This window comes from Osmia lignaria, chromosome 15 (assembly GCF_051020975.1).
Source record: "Osmia lignaria lignaria isolate PbOS001 chromosome 15, iyOsmLign1, whole genome shotgun sequence".
In the NCBI taxonomy this organism is placed as follows: Eukaryota; Metazoa; Arthropoda; class Insecta; order Hymenoptera; family Megachilidae; genus Osmia; species Osmia lignaria.
Window position 1 is genome coordinate 9,551,288 of NC_135046.1, and position 20,419 is coordinate 9,571,706.

General features: G+C 35.1%; 1 protein-coding gene across 5 annotated transcripts in view; it reads left to right on the forward strand.

The window, feature by feature from the left end:
- The window catches only part of Sytbeta (Synaptotagmin beta), a 113,747-nt gene extending 94,480 nt beyond the window's left edge, over nucleotides 1-19,267 (forward strand). For 3 of the 5 annotated variants that reach the window (XM_034315810.2, XM_034315812.2, XM_034315811.2), the window contains 8 exons: nucleotides 11,500-11,563; nucleotides 12,391-12,652; nucleotides 14,389-14,625; nucleotides 15,109-15,222; nucleotides 15,712-15,985; nucleotides 16,429-16,662; nucleotides 16,839-17,003; nucleotides 17,607-19,267. In XM_034315810.2, the coding sequence (XP_034171701.1) occupies nucleotides 11,500-11,563; nucleotides 12,391-12,652; nucleotides 14,389-14,625; nucleotides 15,109-15,222; nucleotides 15,712-15,985; nucleotides 16,429-16,662; nucleotides 16,839-17,003; nucleotides 17,607-17,792 (1,536 nt within the window). In that variant the 3' untranslated portion in view covers nucleotides 17,793-19,267. The remainder of the gene's footprint in view (nucleotides 1-11,499; nucleotides 11,564-12,390; nucleotides 12,653-14,388; nucleotides 14,626-15,108; nucleotides 15,223-15,711; nucleotides 15,986-16,428; nucleotides 16,663-16,838; nucleotides 17,004-17,606) is intronic. The other 2 variants (XM_034315813.2, XM_034315814.2) reach the window with 2 other exon arrangements.
- The last annotated feature ends 1,152 nt before the right edge of the window (nucleotides 19,268-20,419 follow it).

Here is a 20,419-nt window from a genome sequence, read left to right on the forward strand (position 1 = left end):
TCCCCTTGCCAGGGAGAGATCACTGGCTCATCGAATTCGAAAAAATTTTTTTGAAATTTTATAAAAAAACATTTTCCAAATTGCTAAGATATCTTTTCCTAAGATTTATCCTTTCCTAAGATAATCAATTTTCGAACCAAGTGCCTTGATACTTCTTGGTAGAGAATTAAAAAACGCTTCAATTGATGTATATAACAAAGTACATAATTCCATTTAAAAAAATTTCCTCATTATTTCCTCCAAATTTGTAATAAACATATGTAGAGTAGTTATATGGTAAAGAGGGTTAGATTCAAAGAATTGCTTATCGTTACTATTATTAATAATATATATAATTTGGAAAATACATTCCTGTCAATAATTGTTGGTCAAAGCCACTGATGAGTGTTCGGTTAACAAAGCGTTTGAATAATAGGTGTTTCAATAATAATTGAAGCTCTACTGTAATAGGAACTGCATTCAGAAAACCGAAGTCGAGTACATATGTGTCCTTTGTTCGATTACGAGTGGACGAATACTTCAGTGCAATTGTATCCTCTATCGCATTCATTTCATCCTTTCTTGACAGATTTATAATTTATCATTTATATGAATTTTAAGTTAGGCTCTCTTTAGATTCTCCCAAGATCCTTTCAAAAATCTTTTCCTAATAACTTGTATAATATTTTATATTCAAAATCTCGATATGTAATTAATGAAACATACTGAAAATTAAATCTAAAGAAAAGTTCCATCAAAAGACGTCGGGAAAGTTGTTTTTCAAGCTTTCTAAGAGAAGCTGCTAAGCAAGGACTTAAGAACGAAAGGCAATGATTGTCACGCTCGATTAATTAAAGTCGACGAGGCAGCTGCATAGCTAACGACGATTCGCTTGGTATTCGGCTTGCAATCCGGATCGATGCTTCCCACTCGGTGAGAAACGGAAGAGCGGTTAATTGGCATTGAAGTAGCTGACAGAAACACGATCGTCGATAGTACATTTATGATCGAGCCGCGTATTCTGACGTGCATTTGCGTTGAGCCTCTACTTTCTACTTTTTCTTTTTATTTCTTTTTATTCTTTCCAACCCTATCTCTCTTCATTCGCATTCCTCTTTCTTGCGTGTTTCCCATCATATTTCCTGCACAAGAATGGCTAACATAGTTGTATCGGAATTCCTCGACAACTGTCTCGCATCGTGATAGACGAGATTCTTTTTAATCGTTGTCGTGCTTGCGAGTAATTTCATAATGTTTAGAAACTTTATCTACGGAAAGTTGCTTACGTTGTTTTACTTAAGGAATCTTTATATTACGAGCTAATAAAGTATTACTTTTAGTTCTGCACGTTTCTTTGGCTCGTGGAATTTATTTAACGTCGAAAAACTGTGGTAATAGGGTAACGTATAGGTGCAATTATTCAGTCCTATAATTAAAATCGGATGTATAAATTAAAGCTTAATAAATTCGTCTTGAAAAGCACTATCACATGATCTGAAGAAAAAAAATATACAGGGTGTTACCTGTAACGTTACTCACGATTTTTTACCCACTTGCAGCCATCTGGCAAAAAAAAATTTAGAACAAGAGTTGCAGGGTATGAAGTGCACAATAAATATCAGCAAAAAAATGTCGAAAACAGTTTATTTTGGTGGCTAAATCAAGGTTACCTTGGGTTTTACGAATAGGAACACATTTTTTTTTCTACCATATTGTAGAGGACATCGAGACGAATTCAAAACACATATTACATGATATTTTTACTAACATATTACTTGATTTACAAAAGTGGAAATGTAAAGTATTTAGCTTTTCGTCGTATTTAACTCTGACAGTGTAAACATTATTTCACCCCGAAGAGATTACTTTATTAAAAATGCACTTTATTTAATTATATGTTCGAAATGCATACGACGAAAAGCTAAATACTTCACATTTCCATTTTTGTAAATCAAGTAATATGTTAGTAAAAATATCATGTAATATGTGTTTTGAATTCGTCTCGATGTCCTCTACAATATGGTAGAAAAAAAAATATGTGTTCCTATTCGTAAAACCCAAGGTGACCTTGATTTAATCACCAAAATAAATTGTTTTCGACATTTTTTTACTGATATTTATTGTGCACTTCATACCCTGCAACTCTTGTTCTAAACTTTTTTTTGCCAGATGGCTGCAAGTGGGTAAAAAATCGTGAGTAACGTTACAGGTAACACCCTGTATAGTTCCATTTAAAAAACGAAACTTGACCATCATATCTTTTAAACTAATAATGTAAAAAGATTTTCGTTCACGCCAAAACATAGGCCCCATTGTACCGTGCAATTTCAAAGCGGCTGTCACACTTTAGCGCGGACACCCTGTATAATGATTGACCCTTTTCTTAAAAAAGGAGGGAATATAATATTTTGTATACAATAAACTATAATTCTGTTCGGAACAAAATGTATTCGGGCTACAAACAATTTTATTAGATGATTCGGAAAATGGTGACCAGTTTCAATAATAGGATGCATTATTTGAATACTGGATGAATACAGCTTGTTGAACCGAGTGATTACGACGCGACGTATCGTGTTTACTCGCTCGATAGAACAGGATCGAGAGAAACACGCGACAAACTTGTTATAAAGTGCTCGATCGTGTTCCGCGAGTGTTTCCTATTCCCGTCAAATCGATCGAGGTTATTTTAAAAAGGACGAATACTCGTTGTGAAATGTTTGTTGTGCAATTTTTACGCGACAAATTAACCGTGAGATAAAAGTTGTAGAAATTTCAAAACTGCAAAAGTAAAGTTATTATCGAGGATGACGTGGAAACAGTACACAGTGTGGAGTGTCACAGGCTTTCCTCACAAAACAAAGTCAATATACATATTGTATAAATAAAAATTCGAAAATCAGTCCTAAAACAAACAGTCTTGTTTACCTCTGCAGATAGAAGAGATTCATTTCTGTGAAATAAAAAATTAAAAATAAGAAAGAACATACCTAAATTAAATGACAATGGATTTTTAAAATTGTAGCTCACTAAAACGAGGTAATATCACAAACCTAGATCGTCAACCATGATACCTTTGACAGGAAATTAATTTGAAGAAATCACTGTGTTAAGACTTTCGTATAGTTGGCAATTCCAAGATTTATGTTTCTGTTGCACGTAAGCTTCGAAAGCTCAGACCATAAGCAAAGTTAATGAGATAGCGTTCTGTTAATTTTCAGAAAGAATTTTTTAATAATCTATCAGTTTGCTAAAACAAGAAAGAAGTTCGTGTAAACGTACATTTAAACGCAAATTTAGCAAATTAAAAAAAAAATCTCATCCATTATCAGTACCAAGGTAATCAATATTTGCCAAACCAATATCTACATCATTTCTTTAGAACGAATGAAATTTTTACTCTTCATTTCGAGCGTTATTTCAAACTGTTTAAAAAACATGGTCCACTCGAAACTTCCATGGACCCCGGAGTTTCATCGATCAGCGATCATGGGTCAAGGGCGAGTTTACGCGAATACGAATGATAGATGTTTCACAAACGTTGGTTAATCGGTTGATAGAAGACGGGGAATAGCAATTAACGATGGAACTGAAGGATCAAACGGATATCGCAAAAGGTGAACTTTTTTGAGGTGGACCACACGACCTCGACCCAGAAGGCTAACGCTTTGGAGTACACATCTCCTCCCATATTCCTTTGTACCAGCCGTTTCTATGGTCATCCCTTTTCCATATTGATTATACGTATAAGCTGATACCTTTCACTGGTTCTTCCTTTTATACCAGTTGCTTTTAAGGATCGTCTAGGACAATGGTTCTTAACCGGTGCTTTGTTAGAGAAAATTTCCACCAAAATATTTTATTAAACAAATTTTTTGACAATTTTTTGACCTTTATTTTTGCTATTGACTGATATATAACCTGTTACGTATGCGATTTTTATTGATTATGCTACATAACAAATTTTATTTTATCACTGTATTCCGCAAAAATCTTGTAAATTCGTAAATGTTCCGTGATTTTGATAAAGTTAAAAACCACTGGCCTAGGACCTAAACTCTAGCCGATAAATAGTCACCACGGTACACCGTTAACATACTATCAATACTATCTATGTCATTGTCTATTCAAAAACGCGACATTTCGTGTGCACCACCCTAATACAACGGTAGCGAACAAGAATAACACCTTGATCATTCGTCATTGTCAAGCCACTTGGAGACGATTATAAAAGTGCACTTGCGTTTTCCTTATCATATTCGATGGTTATCTTTCGTGTACCCTGAAACCGCGATGTTAGAAGAAAAGAAAACTTCGTCTACATTGTATCCTTCGAAGAGAAAAATAGAATTCCCACTGACAGACGAGGTAATTGATACAGAATCGATCGAAAGAGGGTTTTATTATGGCGACGAACAGAACCGAAGTTTACTTAGCCGCGAACGCATCCTTGTTCCTCGAGTTCCTCGCTAACAGCTTTCAAATGAATTAAACGTTCAAGTGGGTCGGTATTTCGAAAACAAGTGTTCATTTGGACACTTGTGAATTCGCTTTGTCAACGTACGGGGAATTATTTGAAGATTTTGAAAAATATTAATAAAAATTTTCGGTCCACTTGTGATTAGAAACGAGAACGGTAAGAGCAGAAAATAGAGAAAGAAATCGGTATGAATTCATGACCCTGACCCGTTCAAAACAATAAGCTATCCACGCTATGACTCTTCAGTTTTCTATACACCCATGGGAACAGTCCTTTTTTATAAATTTCTGTTGACCATCATGAACGCGATAGATGTTCACTAACGTCAATCACACCGCATGCAGTCTTCGAGTTTGCTTTATTGTTCAATCAAAATATATCGAACTTGGTGCAATCAAAATACATAATCGAACGAGAAACACGGTTGAATATATCCGCGTCGGTATTTACATTCATGAGTAAAGTTAGGAGTGCGCTTTCTACCTAATACAGCTGCGGTTGCACTGGATGCACTTTCTAACGAACTAACGTTCTGACGAAAACGTTAGAACCATGAAATAAGTTCCAAAAAATATGTATTCGTCAGAAAACGTTTCTGCTAATTCCATTAAGAATGGTTACAGTTTAGACACTATAAAACTTAATGATGCAGCAAAATTTGAAATCGTTTGAAATATAATAGAAGGTCTCGATTTTACCCAGGTACCCAGTTTTGATCAGGTATCCTCAGCACTCTCAAGACAGACTGACCGTGTCTAATCATGTTGATCTGATAAATTAATTATGAAAATTAGTAAGTTACGTGTTAATCAAATAATTTATCGGTTAAGGACATTGAAGGCGAACATGGTTCAACGGGATCTGGTACGCGGGTCCAGGGAGAGAGATACCTCTAGATAGCAGCGAAATTAATTAAACGAATGTCGTTTAGGGTTATTGGAATCGAAATGAAATTTTGAAGCTTCAGCCAGAATTCAACGTCAAGATGGAACAATTTCGATAAATATTTACGAGGGATATTTCGTCGGATATTCGACTTGGGAGACGTTATTTTCTGATAAGAGCTTGATGCTTATTCCTTGTTATTCAATTTTTCTTTTTATATTATATCAGGAGGTGTTTTTTTATACGCCTGAAAATATTGCAATTGCTCCTTCGTCGAAGGTCGAATAATATGAATTTTACTTTTTTTATTTCTGTATAAATTGACAAGTTGGTATTTCAAAAATGCTTGAAGGATTATTGTATGAACTCGCATCGTTTCGAGATTTATAAACAGATCTTCTTAATATTTCTTTCTACTATTAAATAATCACAGAACACTTTAATTATTATCTATCAACGCTCAATCGTACTTTAGGAATTAATACAGTAGGTCGCGTAAATGTTACACGGTTAATATCGTTAAAGTGAATTTGGGGCAAAGGTTAATCAAATTTGGGATCAACGACCGGTATAATCGATGGTACATACCACGAACTGCATCATGCCGTAGGCCTACAATAGCAATGATGCTTACAGCGCTCCTAATTGAGAGCGGCTACACATTCCGCTATGTAATAATGGAAATTACCTTCTGTTGATGTTACATATAGAAGAGCTGCCTAAATTCAAGATATACTCTTGAAGCTTGCTTAGCCCATTCTTCTCCTTTCTCTCCTGTCTTTCTCTGCTGATATTAGAACGCTTTCCTTCCTATTACCACATTTTTCCCCATTCTATTACAATAATGCTCGTTACAAAGAGAGTGTCACCTGCAGCTAACTATTGCAGAAAGGTTCTTTCAAAGTGACATGTGGATGTAGTTCCTTTTAGCGAAAGTCGCAAAACCATAAATAGATATATCATTTCGACGTAGTTTTTCATGTCATTTACAAATATAATCATTTTTGCCGGAAATGAACGGTTCTCGAGATAGCGATTTTTTTTCAAAAACTTTTTTATTGAAGTCTATCGAAAAAATCGATATCTCCAGAACCGTTCATTTTCGACAAAAACGATTATGATATTCGCAAGTGTCCTGAAAAACTAGGTCGAAATTAATAGCTTATAAAAAAACCTGTATCTCAACCTTGAGGGTAGTTACAGGGTAAAATCGAGAAAACGGTTTTTGCCATATTTTCCCTATTTATTGGTATTCAAAAAATCTGAAAGAATTCTAGAATATTCTAGACATGTTTCAGATTTTTCGGTTGCGAATCCTTTAACTTGAACCGTTGGTTAAATGAGAAATTCCAGCAATGATCGCGTCTAAAATTAACCCAAGATATCGAAGCAGACATTGTAGCTGTAAATTGCACTAGAACCTATCTGTACAATGGAGAAGATGCTTTCAGCGCAGGTAAATGGTAGTACGTTTCGTACTATAATGATGTAAATTGCATTTCCACGGGCGTGTATGCTTGAACGCACAAGCTATTACACATGAGTGGATGGTCCTGTGTAGGTTCGATGGTATCAACTGTGATGCTTGTTTACGCAATTGCTATGTTTATTTCAAGCTTCAATTCTCAGTGTCAGGAATAGACGGAATCGTTACACGGTTAGGATATCTTGAACTTTATGTGAATTAACCGAGCTTCGTTGCTAGTGAAGTGTTCGTAACTCGATCGCGTTATGAAACCCTTCGTTAACGATATTTCCATCCATTTTTCTCCTATTTCATCTCCCTCGTTTTATATCTCTATTTCCGTAATTTCATGAGATAACCGCGAAATAGAAATGAATGGTGAAATAGAGGAAAAGAGCATTTATCGAATTTTAATTGCAAACGTCAAGTACATAGACGGGGAAAAAAACTCGGAATGCTACGATGTTGAATAACGTAATATCATATCTTTTTCTTAATTTTTGTTATACCTACTTTGGTAAGTTTATTCGTTACACTTACAAATAGTAAAATCGTGTCGTATTTAAAAATATATTAACTCTGTTTTTTGGATGCAAGAAATTTGTAACTTTCTAATTTTAAATTATGTTAGAATTATTTCTTAGAGATATTTAAAAAATTCCATTTTACGTAGAATTCACGTACGAATCCACATTCCATTTCGCTCATAATCCCATTAAAAAAAAAACAAACATTTGCCGACCCCCGATTTACCCTTTACTTTTTAGAATCTAGATTCTGCAACAAGCTCGTACACACTTGTCAATTTCAGCCAATAAAATGTCAAACTAACTGTAATTTCGTAAAATATCGACTATTAGTTTTCAATACAATAAAAGCAAGAGCTTCTAGACACGCTGTATTCAAACAAACTTTCAAACTTACAGCAAAAGTGGCATCAATAACGTCGCGAACAGTCTGTAAGCTGAATGCGAAACAGTTTGGGTCGTTTCAAGTTTTTATTGTATTCTTTAATAAGAGTCCCTTACGTTCCAACTGAAAGTTTCGAGAATTCTTTTTCGAACGTGCCTCCCGAGTATTGTTAACTTTTTTATCCAGCCAAATACGGGCCACTGCATCTTACATGCGACGAAGTTAGAAATCCTCTATTCATTGTCAGTGGAACACACGAACACTGGAAATTCATTTTTACTGACGGCCTACACTTTTAACGATCGGATCGAAACGAATCGTAAAAGCGTATCGCGTGACAACGAACAACCCTGTTTTCTTGTTTCAGTTTTACAATTAATGTCCTTGGCGCCGAGGGAAATGTATTATTTAAAAAGCACTCGTGCCCTGCTTTACTTTCTCTTATTTTTCGAAAAAAACAAGGAAACCTTGTTTTTTTCATCTCGTTTCACGTTTCCATTGAAATTTGATGTCATTTAATTGCTTCGAATTCAAACTGAACTTACGAGCAATTCGATCGTGAATTTCGTTTATTGTTTTTCGATGAGCAATATTTTTTTCTCGTTTAAAGTGTTATCGAAAGTTTTGATTGATTGGAGGAAAACGAAATTAATTGGCGTTTTTGATCGTTTACTTTTCGATCACTCAAGTTCCTATTCGAGCATAAAATAAAATTGAAATCTGCAAAATTAGTTGCAATTTCTTGATAATCCGAACGGACCAAAATTCAGATAAAATTGATATATCAAATCAATTGAACGCAAATTCAACACAAAAAATAATATCGAGTTACATTTTAATTGAATACAATCACATCCACAGTTCAGTTACGCTATGTTCGAATACAAAAAACGAGTAACTAAAGGATTCAAATAAAAATAGAGGGAAAAACTCTGAAACCTTTAAGCTTTTCCATCTGCCGTTGCTTCGCCACGATGGTAGAAATGGCCGTTCGACCAGCCACGAATCGTGCTGGCGTTTAGTTGTGGCTTCACGACGAATCGAAGGTATCGATACCAGAGATAGAAAAAAATAATAATTCACCAGAGATTGAATATTTTGGTCTGGGCGGAACCATGGATTCTGCTCGCGCTGCTCAGAGTATCGACCCATGAAAGACAGCTTCCAGCGACCTCGCCCCTCCTTGTCAGGATGTCGTGTCGAAACTCAAAATCCGTGTCTTTCAATTACTTTTTTACTTTTTAAGACGATTTGTCTAATCGATAAAAAGTCATCACCGTACAAGTTCGTTAACTCCATGGAGTAGCATTCGTTAATGTTGACGATCAGGTTGTTGCACATCAAAAGGACAATTTCGAAATAACAAAAGTTTTATGCCACTGATTATGCCATAGCAATTTCGTACTTGAAGTTGACGAAAGATGACAATTTTGTATTATCTAACAATTAACAGTTTTATACTAACGTAAGTGTATCTTTTTGAGGTTGCTGTTTTGTATTTGACGTAAAAGGTAAATGTTTGATGCAAAAGTTATGAGGCTTCTAGGTTTTATAACCACGCTTAAAAGGTAGTGTTAAGCGTTAGTGGTAGAGCTTTTGATCTATAAGTTTCAAAGTGGAGTTTCTGTGCATGTAGAAACAAAGAGACTTTGCTTAAAGTTTATGATAGAATAAGGTAATGGCGTTCGATATTTGACAAACAAATACCGTTAACATATTAATCGAACATACTTCGAATTTTTCGAAAAAGTTTCTCTTAAAATACTTTAGCAACTCTTTGAAAGGATATCATTTCGCGCAGCAATATACGATTTTCTGGGACGTGATCTTCTTCCAAAATTTATCGCAACATCGATGCTTCAAATCGAGCTTTTGGTAAACTTCTCGACAGTTGGCGAAGTTTTCGGTTGGAATATATCGAAAGAATAATTTTCAACGGCAGCCAACCGGTTGGTGGGAATAAATCGTGGATGAAAATCGTTATGAATTATTGAAAGCTTCTCATCCATGGTGAATCGTTTCACACGCTCACAGTCGCTGAACGTTTTGATACATAACATTTTCTTTCGCAAAAGGTAACACTTTATTGATGAAAAGTAATGAGAGAAAATTTCAACAGTATAACGTCGTGCCGTGGCCATTCAGCTGAAAATTATTCCTCTTCAAACGCGTAAAGATTCGTAGAATTCGCATCGTCCTTCGTCGAGGTTTCACGCGGACGACAGCGAAATAGTCTAATTAACGCGTGGCTAAACCTATATACCTATTCGTTCTACCCCCGGCTGTTAAATCACTCGCTATTTTCATGGTAAACTGGAACAAGGTTAAATGTTGGAGAAAAGATGAAAACGATGAGGCGGAAAATGCGCAACAGCTGTGAATATAATTGTGGGCGATACGTTAAAGTGAAATGTGGTAATGAGAAATGATAACGAAGAAAACTAATTTAGAAAATTTTAGAAGGAAATCGCTTTTATAATAAAGATAATTTCACTTTTCTACAACGAATTTTAATAAAATTTCGAAGTTGACGTTGACGTTTCTTTTCCATTTCAAAACTTTCATTCTACGAACTGTGCTCAAAGCACACGAACTCTTTGCGGCTATGACGCGGGTATTTATTCGATTTTTCCACGGTATTCGGTATGGACGAACGAACTGCAACGGATATCCTCAATTTCACTTTTTTCCGTAGATATAGAATTGTGACGAAACAACTGAAAAGCGTTCTTTATGCCGTATATGTATTCTATCAAAGGAAATGAAAAAGCATTAATGAAAGAATTTGACTGAAAACAAACACCACGATGAAATATCCTCTACTATATGAAGCCATACGTGAAAATAAATATTTAAACTAGAAAGAGAAGGTAGAAAGTTTAGCAGTATTACTTTTGTTTAGCAAACATTTATTCAAAAAAAAAAAATGCTAGAAAAATATTCTTTTCGTTGTTTTTTTTTTGTCATTGTTGGAATAATACGCATCCCAATAGTATTACGGTGGAGCCATTTTTATCCCAGCACTGTATTGCAGCAGGTCATTTTTAAATTGTGTGGAATTTTGAAAAAAATGAAATTGGAGAAAAATTTTCAATGCTACTCGAATATATGAAATACTATTTTTTTTAGCCTAAATCGACTATAATTTGTAACATACGAATATGACAGTATTATAAATCAACTGGTTTAATTTGCTTCCGTTTTACGCAACTGTATATTGCTGGAGGTTAATGAATCTAAATCTACATTTAAATTTGTCCCTCTTGAATGCAAATTTCGTAAACTGCAGCTCTATGAATGTTTTTCAAGCAAACATAAACGTTATTCAACACGTCGAAACTCTATATTTTTAAATGAATTTTTATGAATTGATGTGTTTTATAAGACCATAAATAAAGGAGAGATGTTCCCATTAAATGGTCCGCTCTGTATATTTACTCAATATCTTAATTGCCTGCAATAATGTGCATTGTAGTCTTAGTTTTAACAACATTTTTTTAATTTTTTCGAGCTGCTTTCGAAAAACGATTTCCCTTGTCGCCCATAAGTATACAGATCTGCGAGTAGCGAATTTAAAAGAATGAACATTTCACTATTTTACCCAAGTACACAAGTTGCAACTCAAAATCACGTTAAAATATTTACATAAGTATCCATGGGACAATCTGCGCATTTGTAAGCTCTTTTCCATCTTAAATAAGTAAAGTTATTAATAAATCCAATCAGTATCAGTTCATCGTACAAACTTTAGATTAACAATAAATAATTCTTGTTCCAGGAATTCAACATCGCTAAAGAACAACACGCTGTGCAACCATGTTCGTCGGTGGTGGTTGAATCGGGTAAGAACACTTCCTCTCTGGTCTCAGAAAGCGGATTGCGAGCACACTAAACCTCCCGAACTTATAACACCTAAATCCCTGATGTGTTCTTGTTTTCAAAACCACTGATCGATGAAAGATATGAATATTAAAGATGTCTTCTGTAGTAGCGGTTTGGAATAGCAATTCGAAAAACAGTGATGTGTACCAAGTAATAATCCATGCTACTTGGCATGCATCAAAATCATGCAAAACGCGCCTGTATAGCATGGCAAGTAAATCATCTTTTTTAGTTCTATGGGAATGTAGGTCGGTAAATCATTAGTCCTTGTCATTAAAATCACACCGAAATAAAGTAATGTTACATCAATAAATTAACTAGAAATTGTTGAACTCTTTGAGGGCCAGTGATACGTATTCGTACCACCTTTTTGTTTTTAGTTTTTTTCTTTAATTCGGAATTAATTTGCAGATCTTTTCAACGTATGAGTACTTTTTAGACTCTTGAGGTTCCAAGCTATATAATTTTCATGGAAAGCTGTATAAACGTGTTTACTTATAATTAGTTGTAAACAATTAAAACACTAAAAACTCGGTTCTTTTTCAGAATAAATTCGGTTATTCTTAGAACGAAAAGTCTTACAGTTCTGAAAATTTGTATGCATATATTCTACACCTAGTACTATAACATATATTTTTTCCGAATTTTTCGCATGCCAATTTTTTCGACAAAATTTTTGAATTTTGATTTCAATCATTTCTTCGGAAGAAAAGTGTACCCCTCAAAGGGTTAAGATGACAATGATCTATTTGTCTGCCACTTGATACCTACTTTTCGTATGCGCCAGGAGGATTGCCACATCAAAGTCGCAGTTACCCCGGCGGTAGCGGCGGAACCGGAAACATGGGACGATTATTCACGAGGAATTCATCGGTTAGCTCTCAAAGCTCTTTGGAAGGAGCTTCAGGACCTCCAGGACCTCCAGGAGGACCATCCGTTCATCGTGGTTCTTCGTCTCAAATTCGAGCCTTTGGACCTGACGGACGATACCATCATCATCGCGATCCACTACACGCTGCCTCTTCTTACCCCCCAAGCAGAAGTTCAAGGTTACTTTATATATCTTTTATACGCACTCTGCACTTGCCTATTCTACTATGAATGAAATTAATTAAATTATATCGGGTCATTCCATAAATAACGTTGCCTCTTGTCATGCTTATCTAAACAGTTGTAGTTTATCTAAACAGATATGTAAACCTACATATCTTGTTTAGCGAACAAAATCAAACGATAACTACTGAAACTTTTAATACCAAAGATAATTTGCTCTAATTGCTTAAAACTTGTTTTAAACAGTATTATCACATCTCAAGTATTTAAAGCAACAATTTTATCGGGGTATATTAAACTTCAGAGTTTCCTCTGCAAATCGTAGCTGGCAATTGTGATAAATTTCCACCAAATTTCCCCTCTGATTTGCAATACTATTATGAAGCATTAAATATGTTTCCTCTTCGTTCGGAATGAAATTAAATTCGGTTAAGGGGTAGACATTTTATTGTAATTACAAATAAAAATTCCATTGCTTTCGAATATACCTCAGATACAGAGTAAAATTTGTTTTAACAATTTTGTATCACCTGTTAGTTTATTATGAAAATCCTAAGAAGATTTTCGTCGCAACTTTAACAAAAGCTCGGTGTAAAGATTATATATTAAAATTATCTCCGCTCTGAAACCGCTAAACCTTTTAAAATTTTGATAAAGCGAAGATAAATTTATTTAGTTAATTTGTAGTCAAAATTTCTTAATTTCTTTTTAATTTTTTAAACTGTCTCGTATAGCTGGAGTGCTATTGTGCAAAATTTCGAATTCAAGTTAAACTGTATGTATTATTCGTAGATACCAAACCCATCGCAGAAGTTATATGTCCAGCTATGATACAGCCTGTACTTAGAATCAATTAACAAACTTCATAAAATAATCAATGCTTTCGGGGAGTTTCTCGCGGCTCATCGTGTGTATTAAAAAATTGAAAACTAGTTACATCAGCTAATAGAACTTCAGTAATTAGGTCAAGAAGTTAATTAGCATATACGGGCTATTACCATTAAGGTTTTCAGTACCTTTACCCGTCGTATTTGCTCGACCGACCGCGTATTAAGTAGCGGATTTGCATGTGTACATAGTTTAATATCTTCCCAACATGTAACAAACGTGGTTGAAATTAAACGTTTCCATTAGAGATATTAAACGGTATTCAACGTACGTACCGACCTTTGCCGAATCTTTCGTGGACTGTTAATAATCCCTCACACAGGCAATACTCGAACGATAGTTTAATGAACTTTTAATCGGCTAGAATAATCGGCTGTATTTCCGAATACGACCGGTCGCCGATCAAGATGAAATTTTGCGGGAAAGGAGGGAGGGGGGTGGGGTGCCCAAATATAAAGTGGTATCTTCGGCTTCCTATTAGTTTCCGAGATATTAATTAAAACCTTTGTACAATACATAGAATCTTTCCTATACAGAGGTAACTATACAACGCACACTTACTATCACGTATTGATTTTAATTACTATGTTGCCGCATAAACATCTAATATATACAAATCACGCGATGCGAATGAAATTGTTCAAAATATTTTATTTAGAATACAATTAAATTAGTTATGCTATTTAGTTGGAACATTTGAATAGATTTTAATTTACCAACTTTTTGTTGTATGACGTTTTAGTTTTAGTTTTAGCAGATAGGACATACTGGCGAAGCTGTGTTGCATCCTGTGTATAGTATATAAAATTCATGTGCACCATAGACACGATTGTTAAACACACAGATCACCATCACCTGGTCGCGCAGCATCGCTAGATGCACGCTGTGGAAGTCCAGCCAGTTGTTCCGGAAGCCTTCTGAGCAGTAATGCATCACCCTCTCAGAGCTCACTGTCCTCTCTGGCAACAGGTGTGAGCTCTTCCTGTGGTAGTTCTACGATAAGCGTTGCCCACGTTGCTTCCAGATCAGCTGGCCGAAGTCTATCACCGCTTCTTATTCCGCCGTCACGCACTTCCGGAAGGTGAGCCAATTTTCATTCGTTCCCTGCTCGAATGATTTCACGCTGCGTTTTAAAGGTAAATCAATCGCGAACTTTAAACAGAAATTCAAATACCCCTTGTATTTCAATTTATATCCCTGCAAAATATTTTTATTAGGAGCAGGCTCGATTGTAATTGTATTTGATCAGGTATTTATTTTTGAATAAAAATTCATAATTAACGGAGCGCCAGGAACAAATTAATTGGAAGCAATCGGTAGGAAGAATTACTTGAATATTCATTTCCATTTGGTCACTGTTCGATAATGCACGATTGAACGACGATAATGTTGAAATTTTTTCAGGCAATTTAATTTTGCTTGTTCACCGTTTGATTTATTTAGAACTTCACGCTTAATTGCTTCAACCGCTGAAATCATTAAATATCATTTTGTGTTACTTTTGTATTTTAACCACGATTGCACTTAGACAATTGATAACTAATTTAATCATAACGAAAGGTAGTAATTTTTTATATTGCAGCGATGGTGGACCACCTCCTCCAGCTTCACCGTTGGGTTCCATACAACCTGATCTCTATCAACGAAGAGATGGTCCTCTTTACCTCAAGGCTCGCGGGTATATGCTCTATTTTAAATGCGTTAGAAACATTCCTACAACTGTTCTTTTTATAAACAAATACAATTTTCTTGCACAAGCATCGGTCACGAAAATATTGAATAAAACCTACTCGCATTCATTTGACAATATTCCAATAATTCTTGCATTCGTCACCGTTATAACAACGTTAATTATGTTATACGCAATATTTTCGTATCATCCATTTCCATTCAACCTCGAAGCATTATTCGATGACCCATATATTGATCTATTCATATATGAATGCATGTATCATATGAATGGATTGAATTACCGGATACACAGCAATCGGATACAAAAATTGATAATTGATTTCCAAGTTAATATTGTAGGAATTCATGAAAAATAGAAACTGTGGATAGGATTCGCGTTCGTAGAGTAGCCGCATGATACACGTATAAAATTTCATTTAAAAAAATTTTTATTGGATCGATAAAATTGAATAACTCGGGTTTATTGTAATTTTAGACATGGAAAAAGCTTGGGTCGTCTGCACTTGCGGTTCAAGTACGACTTCGATCGATCGGACTTGCACGTTCATTTGATCGAGGCTCACGATCTGGCTGGAAGCGATCGAGGAGGATTCAACGATCCTTACGTGAAACTAACACTCAGCCCTGAAGTGGATTCAAGGAAACGACAAACTCAAATACACCGTAACGAACCGAATCCCTTCTTCGATCAGCAATTTAAATTTCCTGTCAGCAGCGATGAACTTCAGGATAAGATCTTAGTTTTACAAGTAATTATAAAACATTCTGTCCAACGCTCAATCTGAATGAACTTGAAAATGAATCCTTTCAAAAATACGCTGTTGAACTTCACTAATGACGTGGTAAGGTAAATGAATATAGTTTATTAAAACGTACATATAATAAAAAGGTTAATGAACAGGATATACAAAGATACGGAATTTACATCAAAGTAGCTCGCAAAATCAAAGTTCTTCATTCTCCAAAAGTCAACTCAATTTTATCTCACTCTAAAAAGGCACCCTCATTTATACTATTTTTCACACCATTCCGCCCTCTCCTCTTCTGCCTTCTGCCCTCTTCTGCCTTTAGAAATATAAACTACTCTAAGTCCTAATCTACGATACTACAATAGTGAAATTCGATTGTAGAAAAATTTTTATCAATTATCAACTAACGTTTTATTAACATAATTTCTTTTTCTGTTTAACAGGTTCTCGATTACGATCGCTTTTCTAGAAATGACATAGTTGGTTCCGTTAAGATACCACTGCATCTTTTGCAATTGGACTCCCCTACATCAACCGAGGAAGTTTGGGGTGAGATCGAACGCGAACGAAAGCCACCGGAACAAATTCAAGAAGTACTACTGTCGCTCTCTTATTTGCCAAGTGCCGAGGAATTGACAGTGCTTATTCAGAAAGCGAGAAATCTGTTTCCACCACAGGTATCGTCTTCCTTTTTATCGTTAGGACAGTTGTTCAGCAAATGAAAAATCCACTCAGCCGAATATTTACTTCCCTACAATAAAAAATTACTTTATCATAGTCTAACGAAAAGCTTAAAAGATCAATCGAATATCTGTTACGTTTTAATATCCAAGATGCTATTTTTGATACACAGGAGAAAGAAACCTTAGATTCCTTCGTGAAAGTAAATCTTCTTTGCGGAGAGAAAAGAGTGAAGAAGAAGAAGACTACCGTAAGAAAAGCAACGACCTCTCCTGTTTGGGACGAGGCAGTTTACTTTAATGTTCCTGTCAATACACTCGCATCATCCGCTATTGAGGTAAGCACAGTGGAACGTTTAGCCTTTATTAAATCGTTTTTTGTTTTATAGACACAAGCTGATCGTAAGAAAGAAAATTAGACAAGAAATCTGAAACCTAATCCTTTATCATTATTAATTTAATTCTTAATTGTTAACCATCGTTTATTCATCGCTTACTAATTTTTACATTTGTACATTGTTTTTATCTAACTTTTATAAATCGCTACTTTTCAACAGCTTTAGATATTTCATCGAAGAGAGAATACTTTTTCTTCCCAAAGAAATACAATAATGATTTATCCTGTTTGATACATTTACAAATTCCATTTATTCCAATACTGTATATCTCATAAACGAGATCGAATCGTTCGAACGCGGTAGAATGATCTATTTTCTCTATGACGCGATTCGATAAAACACCATTGTAGAAATGTAACTTCTGTTACCGTTTTCGATAAATAAAAAATTTCCTTCATTCGTAGCAACATCATTCTAAAGAACACGCTACATATTCACCACGAACGAATTCCATTTATTACAAGTTATCGATTCGTGTGATAGGATTGACTATAAAAGTTACCATGAAATTTTCACCACAACCATAAAAGAATATCTTTCAAGGTATGCGTGATGGACTCGAGCAACGAGTTTATCGGGGGAAACTTGATCGTCGGATCCTGCATCGTTGGTCCTGCCACAGGAATCATCCCAGGCGGAGAAGCGAGCGGGGGCCAAGGAAGAGAGCACTGGCTTCATATGACTCAATCGCCCAGAAAAACCATTGCTATGTGGCACACGTTGCACTAATTCATTCCTTACTCTGTTTCCAGTTGGAAACGTGACGAAAAATAGTTGAAAAAAAAGGAAAAGAAGAAGGAATCATGGACGCGTTTGTTTCGTCCAAGTCGGATCAGGTATGGAGAATATACAATCAAACGTATAGGGTAAATAATTGGTTAAAATGTAAGCAAACGTAGCAGTGTGTTATATGTGAAACCGCTTCTATGGATGTATTCGAAGACCACTAACGAAAAGGAGAACCGCAAAAAGAGCACGTACACTCACCGTGTTTTTATTACCCGCGTACCAGCGAGTTTCAACAATTGATGTATCTCAATATTCCCGCGAACCTATCGATATTTCGTCGATAAAACTGCTCCGTGATCTCTGATCACATGATGTACCCAGTGTAAACATGTACAATTACCGATTCATGGCGTCGAAATAAGATCACCTTGCTACTTGTGCATAGGAAGATTCGCGTTCAAATATGGCAATCATATCTCGTTTTACATACCTTGTTTTTCATAAGTTTGTTACATATTCTGTTCGAGACCGTGCTGTCTCTACGTCGGGAATACCGATTAATCGGCAGTTTCCCTTTCCCTTATGTATATTCTTCGTTTCGCCTGGAAATCTTTAATAGCGAAGACTAACGACGAGTAAATGTCTTTAACTATAACTTGGAAGTTATGCGTGTATTCGATGAAATTGCCTAAAATTGCAGAAACCTACGTTTTAGACAACTCGGATACGATTGCTTTTCCGTACACGAAATCAACATTTTTATACCGATTTCGGATAGTATCACCGTCCAATCAGCATTGATCGTATGCACCGTACTGATTTTCATGATTTTTCTTGATCACGCGATTTTAAGCATCTTTACTAAATGTTCTCTATACACGTGACAATTTTCTCACGCTACAAGTTTACTTTTCTGTCAGAGGATAAATGTATCTTGCACAATCAACGAGATAATTACTGTTCGTGCTAACGAACAAATACGATAGCGGATAATCGTATTACAAACGATAAGAGGATACAGCGCATGCTTTAGGTTACAGAGTACCATGGAATTATTTCCTTCTTGTGTAATTAAAATTAAACGCGTTAGAAAGATTTGTACGTAGATTTTGGGGGTAGGGAAATGGATAAAGGAATAATCATTTGGAATATAATGTACGTTTGTCTAATTTTAATGATTTTTTATCATAGTTTGAAATTAATACGGAAAATGAGGGATATATTTATACATATGTACTTTCTAGGCCTAAGTATTGTACTATGCAACAAAACCGACCTCAATGAAGTGTAAAGCGTCAGAGGTACGTAATGCCCGTGCATATTACAGTTTACAATAAACTGAAAGCCTAAAAGAACGATTCTCTTCCGATAAGTACGACGTTTAACCCCGTTATCGTTGTTCATGTTGTAAACTATTTATCTATACGTAAAGCAGCAACAGAGAAATGCAAAAGAAAAAAAAAAAAATAAATAAATCCGCACATTGTAGAGCGTTCGTTCGTACATGTCAAACCGTACTGCACAAGGCATAACCCAGAGTGATAAAACGTGACTGACAAAGAACACATTTCCTACTTATTTTACCTTTTTTACGTTCTTTTCCTTGTACTCGTTGAGATACAACATCTGAGAAAAAGAACAGAAGGTAAAGAGAAACACGCAGGATGAATAAGCATATTAAACGATAACGTGAACATTTCCGACCAAAGTTCGTCATATCATATATTAATAATTTTGAAGATTCCAAAGCTTAGATCTATTTATTGTTAATTTAAGAGTTCGATTAAGGAACCTGCCGTACTATAAATATTTCAGGCTCGTACGTCTATTACAGTGATTAATATTTCTGATCTGTTTGTCGAACAGAAAATGAGAGGATGCGATGTAATAAACGTTACCTGGAGATACAGAGGATATAAATTTAAATGTTGATCATCGTTAAGTATTTTAAGTATTATAATGTATTATACATATACTGATGTGAATACGTGAAACGTACAAGTTGGAAAAAATTACAAGGTTTGCTGGGAAGAAACGCTTAATTATATCAGCGTTATCCGAATCGTACGCTTAAAATATACTTAACAGTATTTCTATTGTATTCTACGTATCACAGACAAATGATACGTGGTATTTATATTTAAAAAAAAAAAAAAAAAGCGTATATGTAATACATAAATGTATGTATATACGCACATTCATATACAAATTATACTATATATGAAGATGTTCTTATATGTATATCTTGGTAATGAAATATTCATCTTGGGTGTGTTACTGTTAAACACGCTATTGAAAACACTCCAAAGTAATTGTAATGACTGTCGCGATACGTAAAGGCTACATGAATTTCGTGTTTCTTCGTCAACGCGAATAAATTACAAAATGAAATTTCTTTGTAAACGCCATATGTGTATCGTGCTCCTATTGTCATTTTTCGACTCAATACTTCGGCTGAAAATTTTTCATCAATGCTTTGACAACCTATATCACGTATTCGTGATTTTTATACTTAACTTTTCTCTTCACTGTTTTTTATCTTACTTTCCATCTACTATACCGCATATTACAGTAGAACTCTATTTATCTATCATTTTCTATCCATGTGGATGCGGGCAATACGGTGT